This window comes from Ascaphus truei, chromosome 17 (genome assembly GCF_040206685.1).
Source record: "Ascaphus truei isolate aAscTru1 chromosome 17, aAscTru1.hap1, whole genome shotgun sequence".
NCBI classification, from domain to species: domain Eukaryota; kingdom Metazoa; phylum Chordata; class Amphibia; order Anura; family Ascaphidae; genus Ascaphus; species Ascaphus truei.
Window position 1 is genome coordinate 10,656,593 of NC_134499.1, and position 27,959 is coordinate 10,684,551.

At 42.9% G+C, this 27,959-nt stretch overlaps 3 protein-coding genes across 6 annotated transcripts in view; 2 read left to right on the plus strand and 1 right to left on the minus strand.

The window, feature by feature from the left end:
- Positions 1-27,959, minus strand: part of CENPM (centromere protein M) — a 66,944-nt gene that overhangs the window by 4,240 nt on the left and 34,745 nt on the right. For 2 of the 4 annotated variants that reach the window (XM_075573897.1, XM_075573895.1), the window contains exons 2-4: positions 1,923-2,002; positions 1,252-1,350; positions 1,005-1,084 (exon numbers count right to left, since the gene is read on the minus strand). In XM_075573897.1, the coding sequence (XP_075430012.1) occupies positions 1,005-1,084; positions 1,252-1,350; positions 1,923-1,957 (214 nt within the window). In that variant the 5' untranslated portion in view covers positions 1,958-2,002. Of the gene's footprint in view, positions 1-1,004; positions 1,085-1,251; positions 1,351-1,922; positions 2,003-4,719; positions 4,989-5,875; positions 6,198-27,959 lie in introns of those variants that run through there. The other 2 variants (XM_075573896.1, XM_075573894.1) reach the window with 2 other exon arrangements.
- SMIM45 (small integral membrane protein 45) lies at positions 6,282-7,430 on the plus strand. Its single transcript, XM_075575065.1, has one exon. The coding sequence runs from the start codon at positions 7,035-7,037 to the stop codon at positions 7,239-7,241; it is 207 nt and encodes a 68-aa protein (XP_075431180.1). The 5' UTR covers positions 6,282-7,034; the 3' UTR covers positions 7,242-7,430.
- LOC142468429 (uncharacterized) lies at positions 13,858-26,096 on the plus strand. Its single transcript, XM_075575040.1, has 4 exons — positions 13,858-13,987; positions 15,379-15,456; positions 15,820-16,635; positions 26,044-26,096. The coding sequence occupies exons 2-4, from the start codon at positions 15,408-15,410 to the stop codon at positions 26,094-26,096; spliced, it is 918 nt and encodes a 305-aa protein (XP_075431155.1). The 5' UTR covers positions 13,858-13,987; positions 15,379-15,407.

Here is a 27,959-nt window from a genome sequence, read left to right on the forward strand (position 1 = left end):
CTCTCCTCATAAATCAGATTATCCATCCACTTTATTAATTTGGTGGCTCTTCTCTGCATTCTCTAGATTACAAGGTCTATTAGCAAAAACCAGAGCTTCATTAGGTCAAAAGAATATCCAGGGCAACAGATCTGACAACTCCCGCTGATTTGGGGTCAGGGTCACTGATTTTTAGTTGACAAACTATTGGGTCTCATGGATACAAATCAACACTTTTCCACTACAACAGCTTTGATTTCTCACTATACCCCTGCTTGTGTACTGTGCTCTGCTCAGATCTGTCTCCTGTCCATCCCATCGACCTCTACTTCTCTCTCACCTAAAACCGTGTTCCCTCACTGTCCCCTGCTAGTGCAAGTCAGTTAGTCTCAGTTTATGTCAAGCACCTTCTCTCGCCCCCTTCAAATCTAAACACACCCCTTCTGAATGAAGCATTTCAATAACCTGGTCTGATGATCACCGCTCCCCACACCCACAGGAGCACTTACCCACCATCAAAGCCAGGCATTGCACATATGTATTCGCCTACTGTCTATGGAAGTATGTATGTATGTCTTTATTTATATAGCGCCATTAATGTACATAGCGCTTCACAGCAGTAAAACACGAGACAATCATACAAATACAAATAACAGATCATGGGAATAAGTTCTTCAGACATAAAAGTAACATTTAGGAAAAGGAGTCCCTGCTCCGAAGAGCTTACAACCCAAGTCTCCCAACATGCCACTTAGATCGTAAGCTCTCAGGGACCGAGGTTCCCTTTCCCAACGTCTGTTTTTATATACGTTGCACTCGTATTATACTTACCTCAATTCTAATGTAAAGCGCCAAGTACATTGTTGGCAATATGTCCATTTTTATCTATAAACATCCAAAATACCAACTTTTGGTCCAGAACACTCCAATCTCACGGATGTCGGTCCTTGGTGGCGACATCGCGGAGACAGCACAGGGGTTTTAGAAGAAACCATAAACTTCAAAATGCCTCCCACATCACATACCTCCGGTGGCGAGAAAACACACTTTCCCTAGGAAGAAGCTGGCGTCCAAATGGGAGAGAGAGGAGATGACCGTGGACATGCTGCAAGGAGAAGACAGGACATTGGTATCTGCTACCACTTCGGGATCCGTGAAAGGGCCATCACACTGAGCTCGTTGTCAACATCGCTCATATTTAGGGGGAACTACACCTTTAACTTCTTTCAGGGATTATCAAAAATGGCCGTTGCTTTATAATCCGGTGCTTACCTGAGCTGGCTGTGCAGGTTGATTAAGAAGACAACCATGTCAAAGCGTGGGCGCAGGTGGTCTCTCTCGTACGGCAGCGGGAGGGACTGAGCCATGTGGCTACAAGAAGAACATTGCATGAAACAGTATTGACCTTTATCACCATCATGTCCATCCCTCCCACTAATACATGGTTATGTTTCCATCCTACGCATCCATTTGAGGCGACCGCTGCCTTGCAGTGAAAGGTGGCGACTTTAACACTTATGCTGTATTTTAACCCTTTGAATGACCCATGGCATAGCCACCTTGTGATGAGGTCTGGCGCTGCTCATTTTCTAAGGAAGGTCGTGCTGGGCGCTCCGTTTGCACGCCAAACGGGATCTAGCCAGCAGAGAAATGGGAGAGGACAACACCTCCTCTTCCATTGCCATCAAGAGTGGGGTCGCATTCGCTCCGAGAAGCAGTCACGCGATCGCCTTGTGCTGGAGGGTCATTGGAACTCTGGTTCAAAACCCTCATGGGGTTAAAAATGGTGAAAAATCAGCTCCATTAACCCTATCCATCATGTCAGTCATTAGTTCACTTTGGTACTACTACTGTGAAGCGCTATGTACCTTTATGGCGCTATATAAAGACATACAATACAATACTAGGAGGAGTCGCACCTACAAGACATTCACCATACTCACATCTTCACCTCGAAGGTTTTGGGCTCCTTCAGCATCGCGCCAGCCAGCTGCTCGCGGTGACTCTCCTCCGTCCCAACTAACTGCGCAAAACAAACAGATACACCTCAGTGACTCGGGGAAAAGTGCAACCATAAACTAATGTCATTCCGTATACGCAACCCTGTGATCGGCTGGTGTCCCAATCACATGGCCACAGGCACGCTACCCTTCCCACCCCAAGTCGTCATGAACAGAAATTGAGGATACTTCCGTGCTCCTATGGAGCAGTGAACGCGATCTTCCCCTAGAAAACAAACTTTTCATGCATGACGTACCCTGTACCCCTTTTCAGTAAAGTCTGTTACGGTTAACCGGGTGATAACGATGTTATTCAAATCGTAGCTAAACCTGGCATTACTCCCATCCAGACACTGAAATAGGGCTTTTGCAGGGTCCGGATTGGTGTCACACCAGTTAGGCAGAATTTAACTAACTTGGTGTTATTTCCCTCTCCGTCTCCCCCTATTTCAGGGCTAGGATCGGAGAAACGCCAAGCTTTACGTAACATCCCGTGATTGGAAGGTAACGCAACATTGTGCTACAATAACATGACCCATAACCCTATTCTAATAAGATTTAGTACAGGCGTTCTGCGTGTATTTAGCTTGGTGAATACGATATTATCTCAGGTAAAGTAACAGAACGTCTGTTCCTGCTTTAAAGTAAGGTCACATTCTTTTCGGATTAGCAACAGTTTAATAATTAACCCCCCCACCCCCAAAAAAAATCTATATATTCCAATTGAGTGTTAAAAAATAAAAAGATGCCAATCGTCTACATTTAATACCGTAGACATAAAACTTTCGACAGGTTTATCGTGACCAACAATACCCCAGGACGAGCGTTAACCCCGTCTCTGAATGTTACTACGTACGATCTTCATGGCGTCGCTTAATTAAATTGCGCTGTTTGATTACTTATTGATCACCATTTCGGGATTAGCTATATCCGCCGAATCGGACAATCAGGGCGTTTTCACTCGGAATTCCCAATTGACTTTAATGGTGGAACGCGGATATAGAATAAGGCCAGCTATCTATCACACCCTTTTTAGATCTGGTGCGGTAAACGCAATTTGCAAACTTGTGACATTAGGGGGAGTCACTTTGTCTCCTTCTGCCTCGGGCACCACAATTAGAGTGTAAGCTCTTCAGGGCAGGCGCTCCTTCTTCCTGCACATTCTATGTGAGTACTGCATACATTGTCATATAAAAACCTATTATCACGCAAGTTAATCGTACTGAAATTTAAATGCAGGCACTATTAAAACAGTTCTCCTTTGTGATTTTCTCAAATCTGTTACATGACGGAGCTCGGATTTTTACATTGCTACTTCATTCCTTGCTCAATTAAATACGAGCGGTTAATCCTAGTAAGTCGTACACCCTCAATTTGGAAACCCCAAACTGTATATATGACATCTATGACCTGAAACATCGAGTCTCTTAACCCTTGGAGTGGTGGAGGCCGATCATGTGACCCCTTCTCCGAAGAGATCACGTGATCGCTGCGTCACGGATGACGGAAGAGATGATGTTCTCCTCCACGTCATTGTAGACCGCGTGACACAATCTCCCCTGGAACACGAGCAGGAATATTGACGTAGCGACCCATGGTGTGCCAGACCCCGTGGCGTAGTAGCCAAGTCTCCAGACAAAACATTATTTTTGGGAGGGATATGTATTTACATCATTCATTGTTGCCTGCGTAACGGATATACACTTTTTGTGAAGCTCATATTTTTGGGGTCTTTTGTGAAATAAATTGAGGTCTGCTTCATTTCTTGAATATTTATCTTAGAGATTGGAGATTCTCCCTTTGTTTATTCATACGTTGTGCTTATGGGATCATTGGAAGGTATTTAATTTAAAAAGGTTGTTAAAGACTTCACCAACTCTATCAAATCTCTCTCCCCTCCTATCTCTTTCTAGATATAGATATAGATACCATAATACTGAGTTCAGTTATGGTGAGTAAAAAAAGTGACAAAAACCCTCCACAGGAAAGCAAATATGCAAATACAACTGTATGCTCATCTGCATGTCTTAGGCAGGTCTGCAACCCCGCCTTTCCCCATTATCACCCAGCATACAGCACTTCCACTGCACCAAGGGATTCTGGGAAATAACATGCAAATGAGCACTCAGTGCCACGTTTTGCTTCAAAAAACATTTTTAACATGGTTCCCTATAGGCTTAAGCTTGTTGCATGGTCACAGCTTTGAGCACAGCCAGGGTTAAGGTGCATACCCAGAAAACCACCCACAGACAGCTGTTTCGACCTTAATGGGTCTCATCAGTGTGGGGTTGATTAACTGGGTATGCAAAGAAGCTATGGGATAGGCTATACCATAAAAAAATATATTTATATATTTTTTTTTATGTATTCTCTATGTAACACATTACTTGCTTTACATAAATATGTATAGACTTGTGATCAAATGGTTAAAGTAATAATGAATGATTAGAATTCCAGTTTTAGCTATGCAATGTTGCCTTCCAATATAAATATTATACATTTGTAAGTTAGCCAGGTAAGATGTTCAACCTAAAAGAAAACCATTGGGAAAAGCTATCATTGCCACAAGTAAGATGGAGGTAGGACACAGCCACTTTCCCGCCCGAATGTCAAACCAGGGTGGGCGGGGCCAAGCCGATAAATAACAGCGCCTGATTGGTCGGCCCGTGCTCTGCGAACGATGATTGGTCAAACCGAAGCAGGAGGCGCGCGCGCCCTTCGAGGCTCATGAGGGACCCACCAGCACCGCGGCCGTGTTCAGCGCGGGCAGTTTATCGAAGGGCCGGAGTGTGACCATCTTCATGCCCGCGTGAGAAGCACTTCCAGCCGCCGCCGCTTTTCTTCCGCGCCGCACCCAGTGTAACCAGCCCGGGTTTAACCGCCGCCGAGCGTCAGCGCGCTCCCACGTTCAAAACGAAGTGACGCCTACACGCACCACGCAAGCTCCCTCCCATCCGAATGGGGGGTTGACGTCACTGAATTGTTTAACCCCGTGAAAGCCAGACACTTTTTTGACCTTAACCCTTTCGGCACTGAAATGGGGTTCGCTAGATCAAAGGGATTAGTGAGGTCATGGAGGTCATTGCAATCATTGAGTAAAAGAGTTAACACTGATCCAGGTTATATTCTGGGGCACAATAAAAAAAAAATCTTATTAAAAATTACATTTTTTTTAAATTATTTATTTACAAATCCTGATTATTTATCCATTAAAATTTACTTATTTTGGCTTAATAATTTTTTTTTCACTTACTTTGGCTTAATAAAAAAAAATGTCACTTATTTTGGTGCTGGCGGGGAAAGGAACGCTTGTATAACAACAACTGAATTACAATAGGGAGACGCGTCAAACCCCCAAGGACCGGTTGGTTGAATAACCCCCCGTAGTGTCCCTCTCATGCACCCACTGATCCCCAAACAATACACGGTGGAGCCGCTTTCCCGTCGCTGGAGAAGAGATCAGTTCCGGTTTAATGCGTGAGACTAAAATCTTCCCCAGCACGGAGAAGCCGTTTCACAACATATTGAATAATAGTATTTAACACTCAAAACCTTCAGCTAATTCAATTGTCTAGATCAGGGGAGGGGCAACTCCAATCATTACAGGCCACCAACAGGTCAGGTCTTCAGGATATCCCTGCTTCAGCACAGGTGGTGCAGTCTTTGATTGAGCCTCTGATTAAGCCACCTGTGCTGAAGCAGGGATATCCTGAAAACCTGACTTGTTGGTGGGCCTTGAGGACTGGAGTTGGCCGCCTCTGATATATTAGATAACGTTCTGTTACAGGGCTTGGTCTGAGCTCACCTAATTCTCTTTTGCTAAATGCACAAAGAAATGTGAACGTTTTGCTGGTTAAAAATGTTATTTTGGGATATTTGCCGAGCCATCAACTTACCATGAACCAGAATCAGCTATATGTGGGAATTCAGGAGCCATTTGTTATTTATTTTTTGCATTTTAAGGGGGAACGTGCTGTCCCCTGCAGCCTATCTGATGCAAAAAAATCACTGAGACTGACTCCAAATCTGAGACTCACAGAAAATGATAAAACAATGATTTCAAGGCGTATACATAGTGTTACATCACTGCCACCTTCACTATATTGCCCCATCACTGTAACACTCTGGAGCATTGTGTTACTTCCCATGGGGGGGATTGTATTGCTAATGAGACCCAGTAGGGATTACAGCTTCCCCTTCCCAGTCCAATTTCATATATAATGCTCCTCAGTTGCCATGGTAATCTAAAGCCCTCCCCACTCACCCTGAGAGACTGCATTACACCCCCCCCCCCCCTCTCCATCCTCAGCTTTGTGAGAGGCGTTAGCCGTCAGACCTCCGGGTGAGAAGGACTGAGACAATTACTGGGGGATGCAGAGGGACAGAAGGAGATGTGGATGTGTCCATGTGTAGAAGCCACCCTCTCCTTCATTCCCCCTCCGCCTTCCTCTCGTCTGCCTTCTGACGCACCATCCCTGGTCTCGTCATCTGCCTACGTTCTAGCTGGTGAGGGGGAAAGAGCCATGGGGACTACTGACCCCAAGAGACCTTGCAAATGCTGAGCTAAAGAAGCCTGGGTCTCTCGTGGAGACGGAGAAAACCTAGGACAGCAAACACTGCGAAGAATAGATGTCTGCTTTTCTCAGGTGGCCGGGGAGACGGGAGAAGCTTTCACTCCGGTGACAGCAACATTGATCTGACAAAGCGGAGCCGTATGAAGACCAAAGTTGGCATGTGACCCACATACACCAATGGTCACGTTGACATGAAGACCCGGCTGTGTTTTCTCTGCATGGAGGACGATTATTGAAAGGGCTAAAAAGGGCAGAGAGCTGTACACGCTCCCAGGGAGACTGGTCAAGAACTGAATGGACATCAGCACTTTAAGACTCATGGAAGGGCGCCTGGGTTCATATAAAAAAACAGGACCCAGCTGTCATTGAGTAGGACACTTTGACTATGACACAGGCGCTAAGGTGCATGGCGTGAGCCTGAATCCTTTGCTGCAGCCGCTCGTCAGCTGGTCCCATGTAGGGTGGTCCCACCCTTTAGGAAATGGCGCACTTCTTGGACTGGTTCGTGCCGTGTTACTTGGTCCTCTCCATTCTCATCCTGGTGGGATTCGGAGCCTGCATCTATTATTTCGAGCCAGGGCTCAAGGAGGCTCACAAGTGGAGGAATCAGAGGCCTCTATTAGTCAAAGACCTCCGAAAAACTCTGCTAATGAGAGATAACTTGGCCTACAGCCTTCCGGACGTTTAAATCTAGAGATGGGCGGTGTTTTGGGAGCGGATCCTTCGCGTCGGCCGGTTCCTTTGGGACGCAGATTTCCGCGGATCGATCTCAGAAAGGCGAATCCACCTTTTCCAAATGTTTTGGCGTGTGCCTGTCACTGACACGTCACATGGCGCATTAGTGATACGCACTAGGATAAAATCCGAATGGGAGGGAGGGGGGGGGTTGGAGAGAGCAGAGTTTGAACAATCAGCGCTACGGATTCCGGATTCAATATGGAATCTGAGTGCGGATTCTTACAAACCCACCTGGATTGTATCCAGTAGCGCATTCAAATGAATCCACTCGGATTTTGTAGTACCCAATCTGCAGACGGATTTTACTAGGGTACGAGGTTCTCAACTTCAGTCCTCACAACCCCCCAGCAAGTCAGGTTTTCAGTATATCTCTGCTTCAGCACAGGCGGTGCAGTCTTAAACTGAGATACTGTGCTGAAGCAGGGATATCCTGACTTGGTGTGGGGGGGTCGTGTGGACTGAATTTGAGACGCCCTGGTGTAGGGGGATTGGATTTGGACTGGTCCGTCCAGCACTATTAAAGTCCCAGGAAGATAACTTTCCCGATCCATGTGATTTGAATCCTGTATGTGATTGCAGTAATACGCTGCATTGTACATCATTCCATCTCCTTTGTATATATATCTTTGTGTTTGTATGTTTTTCTATTAGGGGGCAGTCTCATGTCGCATGCCAAAAAAACATTTTTTTTAATAAAAACAAATCATCCATGTGACTGGCTCCTGTTTTCTTTTAAAAAAAAACAAAAAAAATAATTTTCTTATTTTTGTTCTATCAAGTTTTATCTAGTATTTTTTTTACTTGTCAATCTTATTTGTTTGACTAATGATGGCAAAAAATAAATAAAAAATGACCTATTGGCCTGCAGGACGCGGGGACTTTTAAGCCGCCATTTTGATAACCCCAATTAGCCCAGCCAGAGCTGCTACCAGCACCACCTTTCGGGGTAAAGTATCGCGGGAAGCAGGGGTGCTATGTGTCCAGTATTGAACCTGACAGTCCTCTATTTGGACACTCGGCCCAGTACAAAATGAAAGGTAATACTTGACATGTATGTGTATACCGGTATTACCTCTCTGGGCGTGTATGTGTATACCGGTATTACCTCTCTGGGCGTGTATGTGTATACCGGTATTACCTCTCTGGGTGTGTATGTGTATACCGGTATTACCTCTCTGGACGTGTACGTGTATACCAGTATTACCTCTCTGGGTGTGTATGTGTATACCGGTATTACCTCTCTGGGTGTGTATGTGTATACCGGTATTACCTCTCTGGACGTGTATGTGTATACCGGTATTACCTCTCTGGGCGTGTATGTATATACCGGTATTACCTCTCTGGACGTGTATGTGTATACCGGTATTACATCTCTGAGTGTGTATGTGTATACCGGTATTACCTCTCTGGGCGTGTGTATGTGTATACCGATATTACCTCTCTGGGCGTGTATGTGTATACCGGTATTACCTCTCTGGGCGTGTGTGTGCATACCGGTATTACCTCTCTGGGCATGTATGTGTATGCCGGTATTACCTCTCTGGGCGTGTATGTGTATGCCGGTATTACCTCTCTGGACGTGTATGTGTATACCGGTATTACCTCTCTGGACGTGTATGTGCATACTGGTATTACCTCTCTGAGCGTGTATGTGTATACCGGTATTACCTCTCTGGGCGTGTATGTGTATAACGGTATTATATCTCTGGACGTGTATGTGTATGCCGGTATTACCTCTGGGCGTGTATGTGTATGCCGGTATTACCTCTCTGGGCATGTATGTGTATACCGGTATTACCTCTCTGGGCGTGTATGTGTATACCGGTATTACCTCTCTGGGCGTGTATGTGTATACCGGTATTACCTCTCTGGGCGTGTATGTGTATACCGGTATTACCTCTCTGGGCGATTATGTGTATACCGATATTACCTCTCTGGGCGTGTATGTGTATACCGGTATTACCTCTCTGGGCGTGTATGTGTATACCGGTATTATATCTCTGGGCATGTATGTGTATACCGGTATTACCTCTCTGGGTGTGTATGTGTATACCGGTATTACCTCACTGGGCGTGTATGTGTATTGTATTACCTCTCTGGGCGTGTTTGTGTATACCGGTATTACCTCTCTGGGCGTGTATGTGTATACCGGTATTACCTCTCTGGGCGTGTATGTGTATACCGGTATTATGTCTCTGGGCGTGTATGTGTATACCGATATTACCTCTCTGGGCGTGTATGTGAATACCGGTATTACCTCTCTGGGCGTGTATTTGTATACCGGTATTATGTCTCTGGGCGTGTATGTGTATACCGATATTACATCTCTGGGCGTGTATGTGTATACCAGTATTACCTCTCTGGGAGTGTATGTGTATACCGGTATTACCTCTCTGGGTGTGTATGTGTATACCGGTATTACCTCTCTGGGCGTGTATGTGTATACCGGTATTACCTCTCTGGGCGTGTTTGTGTATACCGGTATTACCTCTCTGGGCGTGTATGTGTATACCCGTATCACCTCTCTGGGCGTGTATGTGTATACCGGTATTACCTCTCTAGGCGTGTATGTGTATACCGGTATTACCTCTCTGGGCGTGTGTTTGTATTCCGGTATTACCTCTCTGGGCGTGTATGTGTATACCGGTATTACCTCTATGGGTATGTGTATACCGGTATTACCTCTCTGGACGTGTATGTGTATACCGGTATTACCTCTCTGAGTGTGTATGCGTATACCGGTATTAACTCTCTCGGCGTGTATGTGTATACCGGTATTACCTCTCTGGGTGTGTATGTATATACCGGTATTACCCCTCTGGGTGTGTATGTGTATACCGGTATTACCTCTCTGGGTGTGTATGTGTATACCGGTATTACCTCTCTGGGCGTGTATGTATATACTGATATTACCTCTCTGGGCGTGTATGTGTATACCGGTATTACCGCTCTCTGGGCGTGTATGTGTATACTGGTATTACCTCTCTGGGCGTGTATGTGTATACCGGTATTACCTCTCTGGGTGTGTATGTGTATATCGGTATTACCTCTCTGGGTGTGTATGTGTATACCGATATTACCTCTCTGGGCGTGTATGTATATACCGGTATTACCTCTCTCTGGGCGTGTATGTGTATACTGGTATTACCTCTCTGGGCGTGTATGTGTATACCCGTATTACCTCTCTGGGTATGTATGTGTATACCGGTAATACCTCTCTGGGCGTGTATGTGTATACCGGTATTACCTCTCTGGGCGTGTATGTATATACCGGTATTACCTCTCTGGGCGTGTATGTGTATACCGGTATTACCTCTCTCGGCGTGTATGTGTATACCCGTATTACCTCTCTGAGCTTTAAACTTTGCAGAGATACCGGCGCCCCTATGGAGTTCTGTATCTCGGGGAGCAGGGGTCCCCAAAGATGAAATGAATGGGGTTCAGCTGCAGAGACCCTGTCAAGATAGAGAGGGTTTGGCCCGGGATTAAAGGGGTTACACCCCATTTGGCCACCCTCTACTCTCACCTGGGAAGCAAGGGGTTAACTGGACTGGGGTCCAGTAATGTGGTTTTGCCTTGCTTCAGCCATCCAACTGTTTATTCCCCTGTAAAAATGTATTGTTTCTGTTCCAGTGACTGCACCACACAAACACTGGGATCCATCCGGGAGGGCAAGGGTTAATAGTTGAATAGTGATTCTAGCCCTTTGTTTAAGTTACCCTCAAAGATGCCTGCCTACTAAGGAATGCGACCAAATGTTTAGGAAGCTGGAGTGGTTTGGGAGTGTTATAACTCACACTTACAAACCATAGTATCCTGCCAGACACCCCATTTGGTAGACTGGCCAAACACCCCTGATTTAGGAGTGGGGCTACAGAATGAGTGACCTTATTAAATATAAGAATATTATGAGATGTCCTCGGCTGAACGTGCTAAAAGCTACATATGTGTATTCGTGGGACTGATTCGCACATAAGGATTACAGACACATGATGTTTAGCCGGTACTAAGAGCCAGATATTAATATCTCTCTTAATTTTAGTACTACACGGTAATATTTAGTCTCATTGGGAGCGTCATGCGTGACGGAATGTATTAATATGGCTCGCTTGCCAGTAAGTAAATCTGAACTGAAGTTATGAAGTTATTTACAGTGTATATGGGATTTTGGATCTGCTCTGAAAATGCAGACCCCCATCTGCTATGCTAATAGGGCAGGGAGAGCATCCTGCAAGAATTAGCATAGGCCAGTGATTAAAAGGTAACTGCCCTAATTGTTTATACTGGGGGCAGGAACCAATGAACTGAGTGTTTTTAAGTGTGATACTTCACACTTACAATGGAAGCAAAAATCTGCTTCAAAGAGATTTTTGCTAGCCACCTCTTCATCTAGGGTTAAGAGATGGGTTTGAAATGGTATTTAAACCAGAGTCAGCCCTTACTCAAATGTGCCTCATGTCTTCATGTGTCTTCATGATCTTCATGTATTGCTGTGATGTCTTCATCTGAAACTGAATTATGGAAGAAATGGCCCATCCTGTATCCTGATGGCTTTCTTGTCCTAACCTTTAAGTAAGTGTCCATATTTTGTCTGTTATTTGTATATCTCGTGTGTTCACCTTTTTCAAGGAATAAATTATATTTTATCATATCTAAGTCTCGTCCAGTTCAACCCAGTTATATTCTTGGTGGCGTATTATTTCTAGCCTGTCACAAAGCTCCCGTCAGAGACCCCCTGCTTGGAACCCATGTAAAATAATAATTTTTAAAAAATGCACAAATTGCTTCTTTTGCAGGACGATGTGCTATTCTCTGCGTTACACCGTTCCGACGTGGAAATATAGCTGGAGCCGGGAGTCCCTACTTACTATGCACATGTCCTAGAGACCAAGGGCCTCATGCAGTAAGCGACGATTATGTGAAATCGGCAAGCTTATCGATTAGTCATGTTATTGGCGTTTTTCCCTCTCCGTATGCAGTAAGTGCCGAATACATTCAAAATCAACCAGAAAACAAATCCGCCCACTCTCACGATGATGAGCCGATCACACACAGGTGTATCGGCGTGCGTGGCGGGGTGCTGTTAGGTTGCACAATCACAAATCTTGCTGAATCAGGCGAAACAAGCATGTTTTTGATTGCGCGCCATATTTAAAGGCAACGTGTACTGCTAATCATTCTCTGTGTTGTTGGGAGTGAGAGAGAGAGAGAGACGCACAGAGCTGGACGATTGAAGATTTGCATATTGACTGAGAGACTTGTTGTGTATTGGGTGAGCTTTGTCCTTTGTTGTTTTGTTTACATCTTTGTCTTGTTTTATATGTGGAAGTGGGTCGTGTGATTGCCTGTACATTTCTTGTCTGTTTTTTGTGAGTGCTGGAAGTATGCCCGCAAAGCGTGGGAAGAGTGATGCTGGTGGGAGTGGGAGTGCTACTCGTGCGAGTACGCGTCGGAGTGAACGTTCTGTTCAGGGGAGTGATGTTGCTGGTGCACCGAGTGGTGTTGCTGGGAGTGGGAGTGCTGGTGCTGGGAGTGGGAGTGCTGTTGTTGGGAGTGGGAGTGCTGGTGCTGCGAGTGGTGTTGCTGGGAGTGGGAGTGCTGTTGTTGGGAGTGGGAGTGCTGTTGCTGTGAGTGGGAGTGCTGGTGCTGGGAGTGGGAGTGCTGTTGCTGTGAGTGGGAGTGCTGGTGCTGGGAGTGCTGGTGCTAGGAGTGTGAGTGCTGGTGCTAGGAGTGTGAGTGCTGGTGCTAGGAGTGGGAGTGCTGGTGCTAGGAGTGGGAGTGCTGGTGCTGGGAGTGCTGCTGGTGGCGCAGTTGCTGATGGGGTGTCTGGTGGTGGCGTGCTTGCTGGTGGCCAGCTTTTGGAGGCTCTTCCATTGGAAGAAGGAGAGTCCAGTCAGCACCAGCCAAGCTCTGACCCTAAACCTGCTCGGAAAAAACGTGTGGAGAAGCCACGTAATCCTCGCTTCAATGACCAGGAAAATAGGGCTCTTGTCACTGGCATTCTGGAGCACTATGACAGTCTCTATGGACATTTAGTAGGTAAGTGTAACTTTACATTTATTATTCAAATACATGTGATCCTAGGTCATCTGAGTTTTGTTCATATGCAAATATGGGTACACAATATCTTTCTATGTTCATTAGTGTGGAAACACAGCTTTTTATCATGCCTTACAAGGACAAATAAACACAGGCGGTCAATTTGCCAGAACTGCATACAATATGAATGCAACCTTGCTTACATGTATAGGTTTAGTAGTGAATGCTCATGTGCTGCACATATTACACATAAAACAGCATGTTTGCTATCTCTTGGAACAGCTAGCAGTGTAGGAAACTGGTGCTTATATTATTATTAATTTACCTCATATCTTTTATATGTTTTTCAAGGGCGGACAAGTGCAGCAAGCAAAAAAGAAATGTGGGACACAATAGTCATTGGTGTCAATGCCTGTGGGAATAGTGTCAGGGACAAGTATCATTGTCGGAAAAGATTTGATGATTTTAGGTCCAAATTGAAAAAGAAAATACAAGACCAACGCGTGCATGCTACTGGCACTGGAGGTGGGCCCACACCACAACGTCTCATATTGACTCCATTGGAGGAGCTGCTTCGGCCAAAATTACTTACCGTCGTCGTGGAAGGCTTGGCTGGTGACCGTGACATTGGAATTTATCCGTCACAATTTCCAGCAGGTGATAAATATTACTGTACTAGGCGTGTCGTTGCTTACACTTATTTTGCATATTTACACTGCTTTTTATACTGTCTTCACAATATAAGCATACCTGCATCTATATATGTATATGTCTGATTCTGTATATATATATCTCAAAATAGACATATATGTAGTAGTCCTACTAAAAGCAGTAACTAATATAGCACGTGCCATTGCGTGCTCATTTACATGTGAATTCCCAAAATGCATAGCTGCAGTGGAAGCAATTGATGGTGGGCGAAGATGGGGAACAACAGGGTAGTACACATGTGTAACACATGTTCATGAGAAATTATTAGTAGCTACAGGTACAGAACAGAAATATGTATCATATTATTGTGTATTTTATTGATTTTACTCCGACAAACATGACATTACTGCCTATTTTAAGCATGCATCAAAGAAATTGCATGTAACGGCCTACAAACATCACTGGCACTAACACATCTATAGTTGCTTATGAAAAGGTCCATTTTTGCTTTATGTCATATACAGACAGCATAATGAGGCACACGTATCATATGTTATGTCATTGTTTTCATAACTTAAACACTGCAGATGACTACTTAGCTCATCTACCATTGTGTTAAAGCAGCTGCAATTAATATCTCATCACAGCATACACTTCAACAGAGGGGGTGGGGTTCAGCACACACACTAATTACAGCCTCATTTCACGGTCAACTTAGTTCACACCATTTGCACCTGTTTCAAGTCATTGAAAGGTGTGGCTGATTAGGCTTTTTGGGGAAGGGAATACCTTTCTTACAACCTGAATAGCACAACTGAAGTTAATCACACTCATTTGAAAGCTTAACTCTAGCTACTAAATGCCCCAACAACTCATTACTTATCAAAGCGTACGTCACACATTAGTTCACTCATATCTATAGTTGAACTACTATCAAAGACACATTATCACACACTGCATGTGTTGTCTTGTTGAGTCACAGCCACATTCAGGTGTGCCACATCTTCGATTAATGTACCACACATATCCTCTACCAAAAACAACACTTTTTGCAATATGACCACCTTCATGATAACCATTGTGAATGGTCATCTCATGATAGTTATGTACATTATGATACTGATATCACTACACAACATATGATTTTTATGTACTCGTTTAATCTATTTATCCTCACGCATTACTGCAGAAACATAGTATGTTGTATGTTAGGGAACTCAAAAATTCTAAGTACACAGGCATGTACAGTGTTATTACAACTATTTATGTTCACTTTCACACACATTTTCGGTTAAGGAACTGATGTTGTTAGTTAATCATAAATACAGAACATACAATAAGTGTTTGTTCAATATTTACACATGTAAATGTAAAACTTATGTTATTGTTATATATAGTTGCCCCTGGAGGACATGTGTCACCTGAGATGGAACAAGTGTCTTCACCTGGGTCAGCCAGCTCAACACTACTAGAAGGTGAGTGTATCATTTGCTGGCCATATAATATGTGCTCTTCTATATGTTATGTTGTCATGTGCATTATTTGTTTTGCACATCTTCTTTAAATAGGATTACTTAGTGTCAGTGAAAATTAAGTGTAAGGCAACATGTATTGTGTTAGTGATGTTAATTATCATGTAGGACTTCTGAGTTTAGAGCAACTTTTCATTCATTCATATTTCATACTGAGTCCAAACATTATTCGTAAGTCAAGGTAGTTTTTAATGAGGTTATAAAACGTATGCTAACATGTTAGGTGTTACTTAGGACACAGTACAATTACATAGTAACACAGCATACATTAACATGCCATTTAATAATGTGTACATTTCTTTTTAGAACATCATGGTGATGAGGATGATGAGTATGATGAGGATGACGCCACAGAAGAGACTGAAATACAATCATGTGACCATGAAGAGGTGCCAATAGAAACTGTTGTACCGCCAAATCGTCCATCAACTTCCACATACGATGCAATTGTAGCTTCAGAGGGAAAAATAGTGGACGCAGAAAATCGTCGCCATTCAGACATGATGACAGTGCTGGAAAGGATGATTGGACTGCAGGAAGAAACAGTATCACAATTGGCACATCTCCACAGAGTCTTCATTGAAGTGCCTAAACAGTTGCAAAAAATCAACACCTCATTCGAAGCATTAGTTGTTCAGCAAACACAAGCTAATTACTGGAGAATGACTAATGTACCACAATTCAACACCTCCCAGCCAGGATCTGTTCATGCAGGTCAGTTTTCACCACATTCATCTGATATTCATTCACCAGGCCCAAATGTTACCGGTCAAGTAGCAGACATTGCTGTGCAGGTTCCTGATGACATCCTACCGCTGCCATCTGTACAAATTCAGCAGCAGACACCTACAAAGGAGGCGACAAAAACAAAACAAGACACACATGAAACAGACCAACCATCACTTGTGCAGTGTCTACCAACTTGCTCACATGTGTCACTGGGCACAAGCCCTGTCCGTGAACAGTCACTACCCAAAAGCCCTGTAGGTGAGTCGCTGCCCAAAAGCCCTGTAGGTGAATCGCTGCCCAAAAGCCCTGTAGGTGAGTCGCTGCCCAAAAGCCCTGTAGGTGAATCACTGCCCACAAGCCCTGTAGGTGAGTCACTGGCCACAAGCCCTGTAGGTGAGTCACTGGCCACAAGCCCCGTAGGTGAACAGTCACTGGCCACAAGCCCTGCCCGTGAAGTGCCAGAGGCCACTCAAAGTGGCTCTGTTGTGCCTAAAGTTGGTGGCAAAAGAAAAAGGAAAATTCAAGAGACAACAAGCAGGCCTGTTACTCGCTCGCAAAAGGAACAAAAAAAATAAATGTTATAATTCAGAAAATATGTGTTTGGCCTTGTTTTGTTGACTTCAGATTATCTAATTACTATTGTATGTATGCTGAAGACTGTGTTGTTTCCAAACTTTCAACTATGTTCTTGTACACGTGAAGTTTTGGAAATGTTAACACTCATAATTAATTGTGTTATAAATATTTATGTTGTAATCGTCTGTTCAGTAATGGTCCACCAGGAGCCAGTTGCTAATTTTAGAGAAGCTGCCATTGACTTTGCAGCAAAACATTGCATTTGGGTGTGTTAATTGATGTAAGAATTGCATATGCATATTAGTCACATGCAATTATTAAAACACCTAAGTAAGTGCAAACATCTTTCTTGTACGTGTACAGCAGGATTATGTGTAAATTATTACTTACCTTTGCCTTGCTTGGCCATTGTAATTTTGTCCTTTAATCAGTTGTGTGTTCGTTTCTATAACATCTCAGAATGTATAATAATATATATACACACACACACACACACACACACACACACACACACACTGAGTGAGTGTGAGTGTGAGTGTGTGAGTGTGTATATATATATATGTATATATGTGTATATATATATATGTATATATGTGTATATATATATGTATATATGTGTATATATATATGTATATATGTCTATATGTATATGTATATATGTGTATATGTGTATATATATATGTATATATGTGTATATATATATGTATATATGTGTATATATATATGTATATATGTGTATATATATATGTATATATGTGTATATATATATATATATATATATATATATATATATATATATATATATATATATATATATATATATATATATAGTACTATATAAACTGGTATACACAAACTAATACACTTCATGCTTCCTTGTGAAAGCACACTATTTTAATAATACAGGCCTAATGTTTGAGAAATATCCTAAGTATGAGACTCTAACAGTATTGTGCTTAAACAAATGTTTATTACTTAATTCAATCATGTTTCTCACCATTTAAATAGGTTTCATACAAGGTATACTTAATGCCATCAATGTTGTGTGTACTCCTGCAATATAAAAAAAAATAAAATATTATATATAAATATATATATATTTTTATAAGAGATATATTTATATATATATATATATATATATATATATATATATATATATATATAATATATATATATATATATATATATATACACACGTATTTAAACTCATGCAGACAGGGAGTTAACCAGACTTTCACATACACACAGAAATGTAAGCGGGGAAAAAACATTTCTTTTTGCAGGTGTGTTTTTACTGATATGCCTGGCTAAGAAATATTTTCACACACTGGTCTTTGTTAGTTTTCAAAAAAACACTATGTGAACGCATTCACAGTCTAGGGATGTTTTTCACAAACGAGATAAAAGAAGGAGAAATGTTTCTCCCACAGTCCCATATCACGAACCACAACTGTTAACCCAATTAGACAAACAAATCCAATTGGCGTTTGAAATAAGGAGTCAAAGTAGTTAGTTTTGTTGACCTTGACAAGGAAAAACAGGAGTTTGTTAGCCATTCAGCACATTCATTTTGATGAGCAAATAACACAGACCTGCACACAGCTTTTGTGCTACTCAGACATGGCTGATGAATTCGTTAACAATATTAATCCCCTTTTAGGGTATAAGTACATGATCTGTGAAGCCATCTTGAACAGTCGCGGACAGAAAGCAAGCACACGCCAAATCGATGATTTCATTCGAGCAAAATATCCTTATTACCAAGACCGTAAGCATGCACGGAATTTTAATTCCTCAATAAGATTCACTTTATCAAGTAATGACTTTTTTGAACGTGACCAGGATAAGCTACAACACACCTATGGTTTCTGGAAGATTGCCCCGGAAAAACAATTTATCCTGAAAGACGGCACTTATATTGTCGTGAAAGGCATATTTATTCCTAATGGCAATAGCAATGTATCCGCTACTACTGATCCGTTTGAATCGATACGTGCTGCAATATCTGCAGCCTCCATTCCTGAAACCCACATTGTACAAGAACAAAAGTACTATGATTATGTACCAAGCCTTTCAGCTGAAATTGCATTGGAATGGGAACCGGAAGAAATGAACCTACCTCCCGACCAATTATTTGAAGAAAGCAGTGGCGATTCCTATGAGCGCATCCTGGAGGAGATATGTGCCATACTGGATTCAGCGGTTGGGTTAAGCGTGGATGAAAATGGCTTGCATTTCTGGAGCGACCAGTTGCAGCCAGGCGAAGAGTTAATTCTAGAAGAATGGTAAATATAACAATCGTTATGCGTTGACTCTGCGTTTAAATTTTTTTTTTTTTTGTAACCACCATTTTCACTTTCAATGCGTGGATACAGCGTAACATTGCAGACTGCATAACATGTAGCGATCACAAACAAATTGTTTCCTAATACAATATAGTAGGACCTGAAAGAGTAGTACACATTGCTGACGGAATAAATATACGTACTTTCCTATCCCTTTAAACATATTAGCAACATTTTACCATTACTCTAACACATACCTGTTTTGTTATCATGCAACATCTACAACATTGAAAACCGGGTCCACCACGTATGACGTGGGACCCTTGTCATGGGCCAAGGCGTCCTTAAAAAGGATTAGTGATGTAAGTCCCGCCCCCAAGCGACGTGCGCGCCTCAAAGCCTATTGGCTGTCATGTTTTGTTATAGTAACGGTAACTGCAGTGTGTGATGCGTGCGGCTCAGTGTTTGTAGGCGTACCCTGGGCGTTAGCCGAATGTTAATTGAGTGGGAGGAGTGTTAGCGTGCGTTTCACGCTGGCTTAACATGACGTCACACGTATTGCATTTGCGCATTGTGTTATCGGCCGTGCTTTCTGTTCAAACACGTCTGTTTAAAAAGAATACAGATGTACTCGTTTAGAACGAATGTAGTTTCGTCTTCATTGTATTTGAAATAAAGATGTTATGTTTACTGGTATTTTCAACATGTATTGAACGCACAACGTACGCTTTGTTTTGCGCATGCGCTAACAGTTAGTGGAGCCAAGCGTGAAGTGCGTGCGCACACAAAGATGTGCGCGCACATCTTTCAGTATACAGGCAACGTTCACTTCTTATACATAGTTATGCCTGCTACAAATTTAAAGAAACATTACATACTGATGAACAGTTTTACTTCTAACATATAAGTGAGTGACGTGTGTATCTACACAATCATATAGAGCTGCGTAACGCGTTGTCACGGATGCATATCTAGTAAGGTGCCATCTTTGACCATCATGTGTTTGCTGTATTTCAGAGATGTCGGGGAAGATACAATCGGATCAATGTATGATTTCAGAAGAGTCTACCTTTATATGAGATGATTGTGAGGAGGAGCCACCGACTACTATACTACATATGGAACTAATTTTATATTGCTTGCAGCGCTTATTAACAAACAATTAAAAATGTGATACCCTTATGCCTATATTGCATAAGCACTTAATTAACATAATGATGTTGCAAAAGAGTGCCTCATGAATTTTTATTGAGTGTTCTTTAATGACTACTAACATTTTATGACATGGTGTGTTTTATATATAACAACCATTCCCACTCTGCTAACACATTTGTGTATTCTAATATGTAATGGAACGTATGACTGTCGAAACTATGTAACAATAATAATAATAATATGAGCATGTTCATGTATAGGGCTGCTAGTTGTACGCAGCGATTTACAGACACATGTTTCAGCCTGAGGTCCCTGGCCCGTGGAACGTACAAATGTTTTTTTGCCGCATGAGGCACAGGGAGATAAAGTGACTTGGCCAAGGTCACAAGGAGCCCACACCGGGAATTGAACCAGACTCCCCTGCTTCAAACTATCAGTGCCAGTGTGTGTCTTTACTCAGTGAGCCACTCCTTCTCCCAATGTAAAGGACACTTACAACCAAGTAGCCATTTATTTTTAAAATCTCTTGTTACATGGGTATGTAGATAAAATGGTTTGGGACTGTAGCAAATAATGTTACTGGCCAGATGTTATGGTCCCCTCCAATGCATGATGTTCTGAATATGACATCACCATCATGTTATGAAGTACGTTTCTGTGTATATTTCATTAACCTAACTAACTATAGTTTACTGTGTTTATTAATCGTTTAGAAATACATAGTATAGTCAATATGATGATATAAGCTACCATAATAAAGCTGGTGTTATCATTTGTCGGTGTTATACATGGATCCTACACCAATTGATAGAGACACAAACAGTTGTCTTAAAAAGTGTGTCTATGCTAGTGATGAATGTGCTCCCGTAAGTAAACAAATAAGTACAGTTATCCCCTTTTCTCCAACCACCTCTATATTACATTAATGGAAATTATAAGGAAACATACATAAAATGTGATGAAATGTGAGTAATCATTTTGTAATACAATGCACATGAAAGCTCAAGAGTAGCTAAATGCATATACATGATACAGAAAGTACATATATGTAACATTTGTGTTTATACCAATATGTTGGGTTTTTAGTTCCAATAATTATAGGAAGATTGAGGTAGCCACATCTTATGAGAGATGTCAGCAAATATACATACCATGATCAGTCATACTGGAGATATACCTATAATGCAAAGGAACAATATATAAATTGCAAACATTGACATGCCATCTTCAGTACCGTAAACAACACAGCAAAGTGTGTATTTGGTGTTAAATGTACAACACCATGTATATTTCATGACATTCAAAATGTAAATCAGCCTGGTGTACACATCATATGGATGTACATGTTACACTGCACCAATAACATTGTATGTAAGCATACTAGAAGCATGAATGATTATGGGCATAATATGTGTTTTGTCTTAGCATAAGGAATAACACAATGCTAAAATATTATTGCTTTGTTACCCAAGTTGTATTCACATACACACAACTAAAGTACAATTGAAGAGGGATTATATAACCTGTGCAACAATAACATACCGGTGCCACATCCCTTTGTGCACACAGCAGAGAAAAGAAAGGTGTGCAACCCATATTCATCTGTGTCCTAACAGAAGGTTATATAAAGAAACATTATTGTTAATATAACATAATTAAACTATAAAAGTAGTACTAGGAACATATGAGTTTGTACTTACAAGAAAAAAATGAATTGATGAGATTCTGTCGTGTCTGGCCACCACTGGCTGTTTGTTCATTTTCAGCAGCTACATGGGTGGGATGCTCGTCTACCAAAGCCTCAGCTAGGTCTGACTGTACATTGTGCCTGAGTGCAACATTGTGCAAAATGCAACAGGCAAGGATAATATCAGACACTTTTTGAGGCTTGTATAGAAGAGCCCCACCAGTTCTGTCCAGACACCTAAACCTGGTCTTGAGTAGGCCAAATGTCCTCTCTATAACAGATCTTGTAGATATATGGGCTGCATTGTACCTGTCCTCTGCTTCAGTTTGAGGGTTTAGCACCGGAGTCAAGAGCCACGGCCTAATTCCGTATCCTGAGTCACCTATAATGAATGGAGCACACATAAGCTGACATTAGTGATCAAATTGTACAATGCCAACATTCCTAAATCAACATGTGTTTTGTGTTAGAACATGTAAATATGTACTCACCCAGCAGCCAACCAGGTTCAAAATGTCCCTCTTCGAACGCATGGAAGACTGAAGAGTTCCTCAGGATAGAGGAATCGTGACTGGAACCAGGGAACTTGGGTACCACATGCATTATCCTCATCGTGGCATCACATACCACCTGTACATTGAGTGAATGGTAGTGCTTCCGATTGCGGTACACATGCTCACTCTGACTAGGTGCAATCAAAGCAACATGTGTGCAATCGATTGCACCCAGCACACATGGTATCCCTGCTATATTATAAAAGCCAGTCCTGACTTCCAGCCACTCTGTCGCCTCTGTAGGAAAATGAATATAATTCCTAGCGCGTCTATTGAGTGCATAGAGAAACTGGGTCAAGGCCCGCGAGAATGTAGATTGCGAGACCCCGCCCACTATGCCCACAGTTGTCTGGTATGACGCGGAAGCAAGATAATGTAATGAGCACAGCATTTTAACAAGCCCAGGGACTGCACGACCTCTGGCTGTGAAAAAATCTAAATCCCCCCTTATCTCCTCATAAAGAGCTAAGATTGCTGCTGAACTCAAACGATAGCGACTTACAATCTCCTCCTCACTCATCCCATCTAACAGGGTTCTCTCCCTGTACAGACGCGGACGAGGCACAAGTTGTCTCCTCTGTCTTCTCCTCTGATCTCCTGTCCCTCTACCTGTCCCTCGGCCTGTCCCTCTCCCTGTCCCTGTCGTATCCGCGTCACTGTCACTGTCCCTCGGTGTGTCCCTCCCTTGCCCTATATGATTGTCTTCATCATCAAGCATGTCATAGAAAAGAATGTTCCTCCGTCTCCTAAACATTCGCAACATTTTGAAATGAGTAGCTGTGAATGAGCAGGTAATGTGCGTCCTTTAAATAGGTATGTGATGATGTCAGGTGACATACTGCACCGACACACTTTATTCGAGCAAATACCCAGTATGTACCTGGCAGATACCTGGAATGCGCCGCTCCTCACCTCTGACAAGCCCCGTTGCATTTGCCTTCCCAGCCTGGGTTCATGCCTGGCTGACGGGCGGCTGATCTGTTAAATGATAATGATTAGGATTTAATAGGCTGCAATGCTTCGCGTGTCTACCAGATGGCATAAATTCATGAATTGTAATGCAGTATATATATATATACTGTGCAGTATTGCAGCCAGCAGGAATAAAATGCTTCAATCCCTGCTTGGAAAATACCTCAATGCACTCGGGCAGAAAACAGTCACAAACCTCAATACACCCGGGTATACCCGAATTCGTGGGACTAGCCGAGCTCGAATAAAGTGTGTCGCCAGTGTAGTAAAATGCAAGGTGTTACATTAACATAATAAAGTACTTCTGTGGCAAGCTGTGTGCACTTGTTGTTCTAAGTATTTGTTGTGTGTATTCTGCAGGGAATGATGATATTTGGCAATGATGTGACGTGAAGCTTTGTACAAAGATTGCTTGCAAATAAATAGTTGCATGTGCAATGCATGTAACACTTGTGAACGCAAGAGTCAGTCATGTAATGAGACAAAAAGGCTGAGATTGACGTGGGAAAAGTTTTGTGTAACATGTGTAATTATCCATGTTATTGTGACATGTTGGCAACAATGAATAGTCGTGTGCATATGCATGCATTTGTGTAAGGAGGATAGTTGGTATAGAATGAGTTTACAAGGTGTCCCAATGATGAATTACTGTACATGTGTGTATAAGTTAGGTTGAAGTGCTTGTAATGCAACGGTTACAATGTAAACATGCAATGTGATTGAGCGTCCAATAAGTGACGTCATGAAAATAGGGAGGACCCAAAAGTATATGTAAACATGAGAAGACAGATGTACATGAACGTTTAAAGATGCGTGTCACATTACAAGCATTGTGTAATGTAAAGGAAGATGAATATACTGTGTATGAGTGACATGTGTGACATGTGTGACATCATGTAAATAATTGTCGCTGAGTTGAGTAAAATGTGTGATATGATGTGAGGTTCTCCTTTAAGAGTGTAGTATAGTATTTTCCCTTGCCACATCATCACATGATGAGTAATGTGACCCGCAAATGCTGCAAACATGTAAAAGTCGAATGTTATGCAAATAAGACACATCAGCTGTGACACAATGCAGGGAATGCCCCCACACTGTAATGCAAATCCCCCTTGTATTGTGAGCAATGAAACGTAAACAGTACTATACTGTTATACGTCCCCGCTCCATTGACTTCCATTGATGTACAGAAGATGTTTTTTTTCTAAGTGCCGTTCCGGCAGCCTTAGCGATCGTTCTCCCGTCCAAACTGCCAACTTTAGTTGGCGGGAGAAATCGGCCATAACATCTCAATTTCGTAGTGCCGATCAGCCCCGATAAGCTGTTTTTTTTTGTTGAATCCAGCCGATTTAAAAAAGTGGCGATCAGTGTCGAAAACAGGCTTATCGGCAGGCGACTGGCCATAACCAAATTATCGGCTCCGAAACCTGGCGATATGAAGCACTTATCGGCGCTTACTGAATCTCAAACCCAATTTTGGCTATAACATGGCCATATTTCCCTTATCAACGCTTACTGCATGAGGACCCAAGTGTAAGTAGGTTTCAATTTTACACAGCCGGAAAGAGGAGCAGAGAGGCTCGCCTAGCCGACACCCAGAGTACCGCTCACTTTCTCTGCTTTTTATATTTGTTATCACTGCTGTATGTTTTACAGTTTTATGTGGACTATTAAAATGGCATCCAGAAGGAGCTAATTGTCTGTCCAAGTTAATGCACCAGTGCTGCATGCATTGTCTGCTTGCCTCCTATACATACAAACGGCACATTCGGATGACAACATTCTGAGCCCACAGAGGAGTTCCAACAGCTGTGCTGAACCGGGAGGATAAACACCCAGAGGGTTTGGTTTCTGACCAAGCAACTGAATTGTGGTTTATGTCCAGGCGCCATATACGTTTTTTTTCTTTCACCCAATAACTCAAATAACCCAATATTGATCCTCTGGTTAACATTAACAGACTTTAATGTGTATGCGACATTATGTGCCTTGTTTGCACATCATTTCCATAGCATTATCCTTACCGGCTATTATAGTTAACGCTACGCTCTTTACGGGAGATAACGTGTCTTAATGTCATGTTATTGTCTTTTGAAGGTTCGTCGTGTTAATTTGATGTTACGTTTAGGTGATTTATGTGACTTAATGGATCTGGGCTTTAGTATTTCCAAAACTAATAGGCTCCCCCTTTTTGATCTCTATGGCTAGGAAACTGAACACAGTGAATTTCAGCTTCGGAGTAGATGGCACCGGTACGTCCTCATATATAATTCGAGATTGTCAGCTCCTTGGGAGAGGGACCTTCCCCCTACTGTCTCAGTTTGTCTTAACATATGTAGCCCTGTGTAATTTGGGGTTTACATACCTCTCTCATTCTGTGCAGTAATCCCTGTTAAGAGGGCAGGTTTGCCAGAAGTTATCATGAGGATTGGCCTCACCCCCTTGTGATGTGTAAGGTGTAGCAAAGGAAGTGACAGCATGCTCTGTGTCCACTATTAGTGACACAGGGGTGGTGCCTTCTGGAAGCTATATATTACGCATCACTTCCTAAAGTTAGTCTGTCTGTCTGCAGAGTTCAAGTCTGCTCTGCCTGGAATCAAGTCTGTGAAGTACAAGTGTCAGTAGTGACAGAGTGACAAGCTGACCCCACACGGTGTCCAGGGCTCTGGCACAGCTGGTGGCCCTCCCTTAGGCTGAGTCCCCAGTCTTCACTGTTACACGCGCGCCCGGCGGGGGGGGTGGCAAGTGCACAGCACTACACCGCGATCTGCGGTCTGGGGGGAGAGGGAAGGTTTACGACGGGAGGGGGCGTGGCTGTGGGTTTGCGGGGGCGTGGCCATGACGTCCCGCGGCTGGTTCGCCCTTATTGGCTGAACCGCCGGCGGGGGCGTGGCCAGTCGCAGAAGTCGAGGTCAAATTCCCCCGCCTCCCTGAAAACCTGTCGCGCACCGCTGGGGAAAGGTGCGCGACAAGGTAGGGACTGGGACCGGCCGGACTGGGGGGGCGGGGCTTGATAGCACAGCGCACGCCAAGCCGTGCGCTGTGGCGGTGACTGGGACCGCAGCCTTAGGGGAGAGGATGCAGAAATATCCCTGTCTCTACTACAGAGTCAGGAGGGAACTTCCTTATGATGTGCAGCTATATGATGTGCGGCTAAGTACCGGCCGCTATGATGGGCAGTCTGACATGTAAGATGACAATAAAGATGCCCTTGATTCAAAGACCCTTCTTGCCTGTGACTGGAGTTAATCAGGGAGAAGATGCACCCAGGAGTTCTCTTCCAGAGACTCCTCCCTGCTATCGTGGGGATCTGGAAGGGATGGAGGCGCTGTACCAACTGTGAGTAGAACTCAGCACTACCTCATACGCCTGTCATGGTGAAATCCCCACTACCAACCAGCGGGAGACTCAGGAGTCCTGAGAGCCAGCAGGTGCACCACACTACACTGACATGTAACGAGGGGCAGATTTCTCACATAGGGGCCCATATGAGATTGGGTAGGGGTCAACCCGTTACACATATATGATCTCTTTTGTCATACAATGTTATTGTCCCTCCCTCCTACATTGTACTGTGCTGCGGAATATGTTGGTGCCATGCAAATGAAAGATAAGAATAATTTAAATCCCCCTTACCACACAGGTCAGTAGGAATTTGTTGCGAAGGGGGTTGGAGGGTTACCTGTCTCCTGAGCAGAAATTAACATAGTTCATCACTGAACCCCCTGACTTCCATCCATGTAAACAAAAATTGAACTGAAGAGAAAAGAACCCCAATAAAGCACTCTTACGCTGGGTTGAGATGATTGATTTAAAAACTAGAATTTATTAGAAACATAATAAAATAATGGGAATTAAAATAGGATTAAACTAAATGACAATACGCTGTATTCCCTTAGGGATACTGTAATCCCTGGGTTGGTAGGTATTGTTGGTGTTGCTTGAATACACTAGCCCCAAGCGACCATTGGTAAGGAAGCCTTGGGGAAAGCTGAATAATGGATTCAATGCAAGTTTTATATGTACAGTAGTGCCAGATATACCAGTGGTGCAAGTGATTTTTTTGACACTTAACTGATAATACAACGGCTGTGTGAATCAACCAGACATGTGCAGTGTCATCTCAACACTTATGCATCACTTGCACCGCTAGTATACCTGGCACTACATATAAAACTTGCATTGAATCCCTTATTCAGCTTTCCCCAAGGCTTCCTTACCAATGGTCGCTTGGGGCTAGTGTATTCAAGCAACACCAACAATACCTACCAACCCAGGGATTACAGTATCCCTAAGGGAATACAGCGTATTGTCATTTAGTTTAATCCTATTTTAATTCCCATTATTTTATTATGTTTCTAATAAACTCTAGTTTTTAAATCAATCAATCATCTCAACCCAGTGTAAGAGTGCTTTATTGGGGTTCTTTTCTCTTCAGTTCATTATCCTACATTGCCCCATTAGCACCTGCACATACTTACATCTCAT